The following is an 11334-nucleotide window of genomic DNA, read 5'->3' on the forward strand; positions in this document are numbered from 1 at the left end:
TAAGACAAGTTCTAAATTCTTCTTATTCTCTCCTACACCAGTAAGCCCAACCCAAAGATCCACTCATATTTTTGGAAAAATGATCCACATTTGGCTGGTCCATTGGTAGGGCCAAAAGCTTAAAAATATCTCTGATCTTACTCGTAAACAACGGGGAATTTTATGGAAACAGGAAACGTGGATGTTGCAAATTATAGAAATAAGGCTAGATATAATTTTATTGAAATACTCCATATTCAGTAGTACCTGAGTAAATGTAGCCTGTGGGATTTTGAAAGCTTTCAGAACAACAGTGGTAAGAATAAAAATAAATTCCCCAGAGTGCTAGTATTGCAAAATGCGATGCTAATGCTGCTGTAAGAGACTATAGCAGCAACAGATTAGATCTCCGCTTATTCGTATCAACTGTTCTAATCTCCTTGGGGAAAGAGAAAATGAGACGTATTGCATTGGAATGAGTGGGCAGCACTAGTCCAGCATGATTCTGCCAGATTCCTGATGGCAGTTCATTTTAAGCAGTTCACGCGTACATGAAGCTCAGACTGAATTTGTTCTTTCTCCAGCAGCAGACTCTAACCACGCCTGAGAGTTTTCTTCCTTCTAAGGCAAACTTCTGAATCAGCAGCTTGTAGTCATCTGGAAGCCTTTTCCTGTCATTGTTACTAACAGCTAGACATGGAAGCTGATTCTTCTTAAAATAATAATAATAAAAAATAATTAGTAGCAACTGCTTTTCTCTCTAATCTTATATTCACGTGAATATGCTGAATGTTGTCTTCTGAAGTCCTAGTTAGATACAGCAGCAAAAACACAGACAATGAAACAGGTGGTTTTAATATTGCTCTCTCCCCTCAGACATGTGAGCATCTGTACTCCTGGCTTTGTGTCTGGCCTGATGCAGAATTCAGCACAATACCAGTTTTCTGGGTTACCTTCTGCTTAGAATTTGTCTTTTGAGGGAAGAGTGGAAGAAGAGGAATGCACCTTGTCTGTGCATTTGCTCATCTTTGTGAGCACATACACTTCCGCCTCTTCTTAGCTTGCCTCTGTGATTTGATTATTTGGGCTTCTGTTCTTGAAGCAAGTCAGCAGAAGGTACTCTCCTAGGAATTACTCTTTGTACATCCCCTCAGGACCAAAAATCCTTGGACACAATTAAAGGGGAGTCTAAGCATATACAGCATGATGTTCTTTCATCTACTCTACTCCAAAGCCTTTTTCTTTCCTTTCTTTTCCTTCCTTTTTAAAAGTCTACTCCCTTCCCTCAGGATTTCAGCCTTATAAACAAGGGCTTGATGTACTTCACAGCAATTATTTCTTTGAATTCTCTGGTAGTGTTGACTGACTTTAATTTTTCAATCCTTATCCTACAGCTTTCAACTTGTGTGGGAAAACTATTGACTTATTGGTATACTAATACTGTATACGTGAAATAAAGACTTACAGAGATGATCATGTAAATGTCAGTCCAGCTGTGCCCTCCAGAAGCCTTGGGTTTCTGCTGTCTTGTGCAGGTACTACTCATTGGAACTGACTTTCTCTTTTAAGTGTCATGGCCGTGTCTGGGTTTAACAGCTTGGATGCCTGCTCTTGAAACTTCAGCTGGCTGTAGCTATAAAGTTGTGCTTCTGGCTGGCTCTTGGTCTCCAGCTGTAAAGCTATGTTGTGCTTCTAGAAGTTCAGTCCTATATTGTGAGAACGTCAAGAGAACATGCATCCCAGTGGTATCGTTAACGTGGTAAGAGAATGGAAAACTACGCTTGCTGCTTCAGTCAGTGGTGGTAGTGGAAGATGACAAATTGTTGGACATTTTGCAGAACCTGGTGTTTCTGAGGATTACTAGTCCAGCTAATTGTTGAAATAATTCTTAAATTTCTGTAAAAACAATTGACTGTAGTTTATAGTTTAAAATAGTCTGTAGTGTAAAACATTAATCTTGTATAGAAGACTGTATCAGTTAATTCTTCAAGCACATACTGAGGGCTATCTTAATTCCAAAGTTAGACAAAGCTACTTCTTCAGAAGCTGAGCTTTCTTCTTTGATTAGACATAAACTAACACTGCTGTATTCATTCATCCTCATTGCCTCTTAATGTGCTTCAAAATACTTTAGCTGTATTTATATTTGGTTGTTGCAAATGTTATTAAGCTACAAGGGCATGACTAACTGAAGGACCTTGTGGTGCTTCTAACAGAGATAGTTCATATCTACTTAGAGTTGGCTGTTTGAGTGTGGTCCTGGGCAGCCACATCTAAGTGACCCTGCTTGAGCAGGGGCATTGCAAAAGATGACTTTTGTAGGTCCCTGCCAATCTCAGCCATTTTGTAAATCTGTGAATTATTTAAAATACCATGCCAATCTTTTTGTTTTTAATTAAACTCTCCAAATTGTACACACCAGGGTTTATGCAAGTCCATGTGCTGAACTACAGCTTATATCTCTAACTGCATGGCAAATTTTGTCTTCTTGTTTTTCATGATGTTGTGATGTACTGTAAAATTCCAGGTAGACATTTTCCTGCCTCTGCCATCTGCAACCAAACCAAGAGAAAAACACAAAAAACACTCCCAAGATTTTTATTTTTAAGTCGTTTTTCATGGAATAAATTGCATCAGAAAAGAACTCAGGAAGCCACGTTTCCTAAGTTGCATCTCAGGGCAGGTGTTTTCAAAGTCAGATCTTGTTGTTCAGGGAGTTGTCTGGTTAAATTTTGTATTTGAAAGGATGGAGATTCCCCTGCATTACTGGGGCATTTGTCACACTCCCGAATGTGTTGTTCCTTAGTGCTCAGCTAGAACTTCACTTGCTGTGACTTGTGACTGTTGCTTCCTAAGTAATCACTGCACACCCTTGAGGAGAGTCATCCCTGACTACTCTGTGTTCCTTTGGGCACTTGGAAGATTGTTGGGGGGTCTGTCCCTTTGCTTTCCCCTCTGGCTAAATAAGGCCACTTCCTTTAGCTTTTCCTCGTAGATTGTGTGTCTTCACAGAATCAATGGCCCTTCTCCACTCTGTCCAATTCATTAGTGTTGCTCTTGTGTCCACATGGGTCTCCCAGTCCGACACTCAGATGTGGCTTCTCAAGGGGCAGGTAGTGGGAATAATCACTTGTCTTGAACTCTTGGTTACATTCAAGATAATGCAGTCAAATTGCCATTAGTCCCCATTGCTGGGAGAGCACGCTTATCTTTTTTTTTCTCTAAAGAAGGACGGAATATCCTCAATCAGGATTTTCAATAGGCAGTAAGTGGTATGCCAGATTTCCTAGAAAACTGGGCATTGAGTTTACAGGTCATACTGTATTTTCATCTGCAAACCAAAGGATACTCTGTCACTTCTGGGCCTGTCATTGTTAGGCTTGTTTGATTTATTGCATATAGTGGTAAATTGCTCTCATATTAAGGAGTTAGAACTTTTTTTTAAATATGCATTATGGTCATAAGTTCAAGATGCTGAGCATTTTAGAAGTTCTCATTTATCTTAACATTTTGCAGGCAAACTATCATTTCTTAAACTGCAACGCTTTGGTAATAAATACCAATGGTTGCCAACACTTTTCATAACCTTAAGGAAGACTTATTTTTTTTGTTCTTTGAAACATTCATTTTCTGTGTACCAAAATGTATGAGAGCTGCTTTCTTTCTGGTTGCTGGGTGGTTGCCTCTGAGAGCCTTAATTTGTGTAGATCTGGCACTGCAGCTCAGCCTGCTGTGGTCTAACATTTACAAGCAGTCAAATGATAGGGGAAGCATGTATTCCTGGCACTGTCAGGTCATTTTGGCAGAGGTTAGCTGCCTAAGTGCTTGAACATGTTGACTTGCAGAAATTGCTTTTTTGGCTTGGAAAGGGTCTATGAGTGATGCAGAACTAGTGCACACAAGTTTTTAATGGGACTAGTGTTTGATCAGTGCTTCTTACCTACCAGAAAGTGAGCAGAATTGCATTCATAAATGCTTACTCACATCCTAAGTCTTGAAAAATAAAAGAGAGAAGAATGGTTGGATTGTGATAGCTGGAGACCAGAAATGGGACTTCATTGGCTGGTAATTGCATTATTTTTTTTGTGGCTGGAAACATCCAAACTCTGCAGGAATGCAATTAGCATTGCAAACAGTATATATGCAGATTTATATCAGCTTTCTCTATGTTGGTATATGTTTTTTGTTTATTTGTTTCTCAGTCCTATATTATTCCAGGAGTTGTCTTCTCACTGCTTGATGATGCTTTGCCTGATGAGTTTATGTATCCCTGGAGAATGAAAGACAGAAACCAATTATATTTGAGCCAAACGAAACAAAATTTCTCTCTTATCATAGGTTAGAAAAAAGATGGTCTTGCTCCATCTGTTCCTTTTTCTTCCTTCCCTTTGTTCAAATAATTATAATAATAAAATAAAAAACTATCTTTCTGACTGCATTGATTAAGCAGAAGTTGCAAGTCCATTGAGGATGGTAGATTTACTCTCTCTGTGCGAGTATAACTAGAATTGGTATCCGCCTGTATTTCTGTTATGTGTCATCTCATCTCTAATTTGGGATTTACAGTTCACTGGAAAAGAGACATTTGAAGACATGGCACAGTTTATGGCCTCTTTGAACTGAGGGGCATAAGCTTTTTACCACATGAGATGTCACCTGTTATTCCAGTGCATGTTTGTAGTATATTATGTAGGGCTATTACAGATTGAGCATTGCCTGTATCTTTAATCTCTCCATCTCTTCAGAGTAACTGTGGTCAGGAAAAAAAATGATCAGTGTGATTCACGTGTTTTCTTTTGGACTGTTTGAGACTTGGTAAGACTTCAACATTGGTTTTGTTCAGCGTTCAAGAATGCCATCATCACTGGCTGACCTTTGGTGGTGTCTAGTAGACTGCCATGGGCCACGCATGTAGTGCTTGTGTGTAGTGGATGTGCTGGCTCTCTTCTTAGGTATGTGTTTGAAGAAGTTTTTCTTCATAGTTCAAGAGCTGAGGGGAAAAAAGAACAAATGACTTAACATTAAAAAAAGAAAAATATTAAACATTAAAAACAAAGACAAGTGTTGCAAGCTACAAGATCCAAGTTTGATCTAGGCCTGTATGCATTGAAGCCAGTCATTATAGCCTTATTTAGCAAAGAAGCCATACTCTTTGGGCACTGGGTGTTAGGTATGTGAAGAGTACTTTTGAACTTATACAAAGCATTTTTCTGTTGCACCTTACCCCTGTCTAAGGATAAGTTGATCAGTGAGGTGCAAAGAATGAGGAAAATCATCTCGTTTTCTTTCTTTTTATGTTTGGAGAAACCAAATAAAAAATATCTTAATTCAGGTGTTACCTTGTGGTAAACTGCTTTTATTTCTTATTCTTAACAGTACATTCTTTCGGGCTCTGATGACTTCAATTTGTATATGTGGAGGATTCCTCCAGACCCAGAAGCAGGTAAGTTTTTATTATTATTATTATTATTATTATTATTATTATTTCAGAAATTTGAGTTTAGGTGGGGAATGTGTCTGCCATACTAGTCTGCATTTGGAACAATTGCTGTTTTCACTCAGCCACTATTCTAGAATTATTTGAATGAAACCTGTAAGGGTAGTAATAGGCAATGCTTTGTGAATCTGTGCTATAGTAATTTTATTTCTGTTCCAATGTAACTATCATCTAAATCTTCTAGAGGAGCTGATGAAGGGAAGGAGCTATGGCTGGAGGCAGATTCTGTCTTTTCTCCCTCCTGTCTACCAACTTTGCTGCTTCTAAGCTGAACTGAGCTCACTGAAATACATAGGGTCTTGCTAAGAAGTTTAATCCCTGAAATACTTAGGTTCTTGCTAAAAATTTCATCCCAGGAAGAAGCATGCAGCGTAAAATGCTTCTGGGTTTCCAGACTGCTCCTTACAGTTTCAGTATGTTGGCCTGTTTTGTACAGTGCACCCGTCTTCTCCTTTTCCTTTCCTCCCACCCCAAAACCCTCGCACTGAATTCTAGTGCAGAGCAGTTATTCTCTTGGACTTTGAGTGGAGGAGTGCTGTTGCAGGTAGAAGTTACTGCTCTGGGCTATATTTGACCATTCTCAAGGTGGGGCAGGCATGTTAAGAAAGTAACTGTAGCAAAATCTGTGTAAAAGAATTGGAGAGCTGATGCTGAGTAAAGAAAAGCAACAGCCTGGGATGTAACAATAGCGTTGCAAATACTGCTCTTGGACAATGCCCGATTTTATATCATCCAGTAATATGTAGAGTTTGGCAATACAACATCATCTGTTACTACCTCTGGGCCATACGATGTCAGCATCTCTAAAATGTTAGAGTTGTGTTGTATTTTCATTAAATCTCTAGGTAAATTTCCTTCTCTTTAAAACAAATGTTACATACATTTAAATATTATTTATCAGTATGTTTTCATTTGAGCACTGTAGAATTGCATTTTATGCATGTTACTGTATGTGTCCTGACTGCATTTATAAAATTAAGATTTTTGTGTCTGGCTGTGATGCTCCTGAATTTTTTTCCAGATAAGTGCAGATGACAAACTTTTTATCTGGGATCTTTGCACAGAGTGGTAGCTAGAATTACTTCAAAACAATGTCATGTGCGTTTCAGTCAGCTTTTGTGTTTCTGATTCTTGTAACTTGAGGAAGGGTGTCAGTAAACTTACAACATTTCAGTTACAAAACTAATTACTTAATGTCAATTGCCTTCAGTACTTGCTTAATGGGATCGGAAGATCCTGTAGTAGGAACCTGCGTGTCCTAGAGAACTGCTCGACTTACATGAGATTTACTGGAAGATTTTGAAAAGGCTCACGAGCTTTGTTTTGATAGACACAGAAATTCTGTTTCTGTGGCAAATAGCGCATTACCCATCCAGGTCACCTGTGATAGTCTTGTTGAAGCTCTTCTTCACTCAGCTCTTGAAGGGCTGTGCCTGCTTTGATCGTGATGAAATAGTTGATCTATAGAGTTTGCTCTGCTTTATTCTTGGAAAAGAAGTCTGACTATCGGGTGCAGAGACCTTAGAAAACTTCTGCTTTAGAGGAACACTCCTTATTCTCATGTTCTAGCTTAAATTAGGAACATATTTGGGTCTGTGATATTAAGGGGTGGAATGTGGTTTTTCATTTAAATATTTCACAAACTAGACAGGATGATATAATGTCCTGTTGGTCACTGTTTTAAATAAAAGTAGTGCCCTAAGTGATGTCTGTCTTCCCAGTCGAATTCAGGCACTGTTGCTATAAATATTTGTGGTACAACTCCCTTAAATTATATCATTTATCAGTAAATAACAACTTATTTGCAAACAAATCTTTTTAGAGACTGTCTCCTTAGGGACAACTCTGAAACAGATCCCTTTGGTTAGGCTCAGGTATGGCCACTACTTGCTATCTAAAGGTTAGCAATGTTACTAAAAAAAAGATAAGGAATGGAAAGAAACACACCAGTCAAGCAACTGCAAGTTTATTTCATGTTGGAGGAATCCAGTTACCTGCTTTGTAAATTTGCCTGGAAAATTGAACAAATTCTGCCATTTTTTTGCAAATAATTACAATTCAAAGTTGTCCTACCAGTAGCCTGCTTTGAGTTGTTCTCCTCCGGATGGAGATTCCTCCAGTGGTTTTGTTCAGACTAGTTTTTTAAGACAGGATTTATGTGAAAAGTAGGGAGGAGGAAAAGATATTCTGTAAGCTGGTTAGGAAACTCTGCTGTTGAAGAGTCTTGCTGACTGTCTCTCTCTACAAGTTTAGATTGTTTTAAACAGGCCAGGACTTCCAAAGCCAAAAGAGGAGTTGCTTTTAAATCACCTTTTGTCCTTACTTGAAAATAGAATACTTTGTTGGTTATTCCACTTCCTTCTCCATCCAGCTTTCCACTATTGCTTCAGAAGTAATTGCCAGTTGTTTGGTAAGTCTGTTAGCCAACTTCCTCTTTAAAGCACTTATTCCATTTTCTTCAGAGGCGAAGTTTCTAGCAAAATATATTTACATTGGCCTGGTAGAAGAAAAGCAGTCCTGAGTTTCCATGACATTTATATGACTTCAAGGCAAGCTAGAAGTGAGAAGTGACCTGTTCAGCAAGCCTGTTAAACAGCACAAACGCTTCAGGCAGTATTAGAACAAACTCTCATAAACATGGTCTCTTGGTAAAGAATCTCTGTTCAAGATAGAACCTGGCACGTGTTGTGGAGTAACGGAGGGTTTGGTAGGACTTCACATTCCTTGCTCGCTACTCTGAATCATCTTTGTAATTCAGAGCTTTTCTCTTGCTTTTGAGATACTCCTCTGAGATGCCGTGTGAGGTGCATGAAATTTAGTTGTGACTGGAAAAAGGCAGTTTGCAATCCTTCAGTTTACACTGTCAGGCTCTTGTCAGACTTTGCAAAAACTTTTTCTAAATCAGAACTGTAAACTGATTTGAAACCTCTTTTTAATTCTATCTTTGATTGCAACTGCTAGCAAGAAAGGGCCCGTCGTTGTGCTACAGTTACTAAACTAATTGCATGAATTTTTCAGCAAAACTGATGCAATTTTTTCTTCCCTTTTTCTTGGTCATTCTAAATGCAGACTGCTCTTTAGACTGAAGAATTCAGCAACAGATCTTTTAATAACAGTTCAACAGGATTGTCTCATTGGAGACAGCCTGTCGTTTCAGCTTCCTGAGTTGCAGGCTGACAGATGAAGATGAATAATAAATGATTAGTTGCTTCATAATGTCTAGTTATTCTTGAGATTTTGTGTGTGCACACTTAGGGTCAGTTTTCTGACCCCACTCACAGGGGAGAATGCCCTGGAAACTTGGTTCTTTTCTTTTCCTTTTTCTCTCTTTTCTTTTCCTTTTTCTCTCTTTTCTTTTCCTTTTTCTCTCTTTTCTTTTCCTTTTTCTCTCTTTTCTTTTCAAATTTCAATAAAAATGTGTGTGTTTGTGAGCAGTGGTCTTGGGATCATTATGCTTTTAGGAACGTAGTTTGTTTCTTCCTTCAAGTCAGTGCTGACAGCAGTGTGCTATGGGACATTTGTGCAGTGATTGCAGCAAGTCTACGGTGGGGCAGAGCCACAGGAGTCATCTGTCTCAGATCAGGAAAGGGATCAGAGTGGGAAGGGTGTGCCAAGGTTCATTTTTATAGTAAATTTGTCTTTTGCTTTCCCACTGTTGCTTGTCTCTACCAGCAACAGCAGTAGGACGGCTGGTATAGATAAGGTATGGATACTGCAGGTATTTAGCAACAATGAAAGTAGGGACAAAACAGATGTCCAAAAATAGCCTCTACTACTACAGCTTCCCACATATTCTTTAGATGTTTAAATGTGATATTTTTTTTTTCTTTGGCTTTTGGAAGCTCTACAGAGGTCTGAGTTCACCATGGAGTTGGCCCAAGGCCTAGGTGAGGTGCAGTAGGGATTGCCTGGAAGGGCAGGTTGCCTGAGGCAGCTGCTGACACCAACCCACCACGCCATGTGCTTTTGCTGATCCTTTCACCTAGCCTGAGTGGCGGTGGGCAGGTGGGAAGGTGATGAAGGTGACAGCCCGCAGCTGATGTTGGAGCTGTTTTCTTATGGAGAGACACAGCCTTGTGCTTTCTCCAGGAACAGCAGGAGTGCTAAGCCAGACTTCCCTGGTGCCTCCCCCAGACCATCCCTTACCTTGCTGAGAGGAAACAGATTCTCAGCTAGCCCTTGCTGTTCTCACCCTGTCTTTGTTGTGACCAAAGCCACTTCTGCCTCTGCTGCTGAGAAACCTCGAGTTTGCTCTGGCTGCTTCTACAGCTGGAATCAGGTTCCTGGTTCCGCTAGTGGAGATGTTTTGGGAACCTGTGCAGCAGTGTTTGTGTTTAAGCTTCACTACAGACAGGTCTCTGAGGATCAAAGCCATCCGCTGGCAAGGCTGTACAAAACAAATGGGGGTGTGTGATTGACGAGAGACTTTTTAAGGGCTCTAAACATAATCAGCTGCCCCAAAGGCAGAGGTCCTGTATGCTAGGAATATTTGTTTGCTTGACTGGTGCGAGAACATGAAGCAATGTCCAAGTTCTTCAATATGCAGCAGTGCTGTTGCTCTCTCCCATGAGCACATCGTGACCTCATAGGATTCAAATGTGGGGTTGTGGCCTATGGTCTAAATGTGTCCTGTATTGTTATTAATGAAAACCAAGTTATTACTAAGTTAGATTTTTATTGCAATGCCAAGTACTACAGTCAAATGGCATGCTGTGGCACACTGGCAGCAGCTGCAGATATCTGGTTCTTCTCAGGAGCTTTCAGTGCTTTGAGTAATTCACAAGGCGTGTATGAAGTTATGCATTACTCTACGGAGCATCTTTCTACCTTATATGAGCAACCAGCAGGGCTGCTTTTGCGGTGTCCTAGATAGAAAGGACTTCTTTTTAATGAGGTCATTTAATTCCTCTGCAGTGAAGATTGTTCCTTATCCCAGGAAATTCCCCAGTGCTTTTGAATTTTTAAAAATATCTGTAACATAGCAGCTTCCATTACTTTAAAGACTGTTTCACATTCTGAGAGGATTCCTGCACTAAGGCACTCTTCGTAATATTCACTTCCCTCCTTATTCTCCAAATAATTTCTTCAGTTGTTTATTTGGTTTAAATACTGCTATGCATTGTGAAACTTACACATGGGAAGTCAGATTGCTGCCCACATAGCTTGCTCTCGCTTTTGTTTTACTAGTGTGTGCTTGTTGTTCAACTTGTTGGCGTGTCCCATCAGGAATATTTCTTGAACGGAGAGCATCAGCTCATTTTCATAAATATGCAAAGCTGCATAAAATTTAAAACACAAATAATAAAGCAAGTCAATATGTAATCCCTTTGATAATTTAGAAGATATCCACTGCTTTCAAGGCACTGTACTATTGTTTCCTTCTGTCTATACTGTAGTACGTAGATATGCCTTGGTGTTACCACCATCTTGTCAAATGTGTGTAAAAGGAGCTATTAAAAATGTATGTTTGAAGATGTACGCTTCAAATTTAAACTTTAACAAGTGGTTTGTTCCAGCTGGTCAAATAGCACAGTAGGATATTATTTAGAGAACTTCTTGAGACTTTGTATTGCTTCAGAGCACCTATTTGTAGGGTGTAGGAAAAGAGGGATTTTCTTGACCTTTCACTTTCTGTGTTGATAAAACAAAAAACCATTGACTAGTACAGCTACAACACTAAATAACTAGTCTGAGCTGTCTTTAAGCATAGCAGTTTTTGGAAAGTATTGCAAGACCAGCTACTGTGTTTCCATCCCCGCTCCTACTGGTTAGGAAGTTAGAAACGTTCTAAAATCTGCATGAATATTCAGCTTGTAAAGAATTTTAAAGTAAATTATTTAATAATAATGTATGTCAGC

General features: G+C 39.4%; 1 protein-coding gene across 1 annotated transcript in view; it reads left to right on the plus strand.

Moving 5' to 3' along the window:
• DCAF5 (DDB1 and CUL4 associated factor 5) overlaps positions 1–11334 on the plus strand; it is a 66467-nt gene that overhangs the window by 43027 nt on the left and 12106 nt on the right. The window contains exon 7 of the mRNA XM_015287596.4: positions 5356–5422. Coding sequence (XP_015143082.2) covers positions 5356–5422 — 67 coding nt within the window. The remainder of the gene's footprint in view (positions 1–5355; positions 5423–11334) is intronic.

The sequence above is a fragment of the Gallus gallus genome, chromosome 5, assembly GCF_016699485.2.
Source record: "Gallus gallus isolate bGalGal1 chromosome 5, bGalGal1.mat.broiler.GRCg7b, whole genome shotgun sequence".
Lineage (NCBI taxonomy): Eukaryota > Metazoa > Chordata > Aves > Galliformes > Phasianidae > Gallus > Gallus gallus.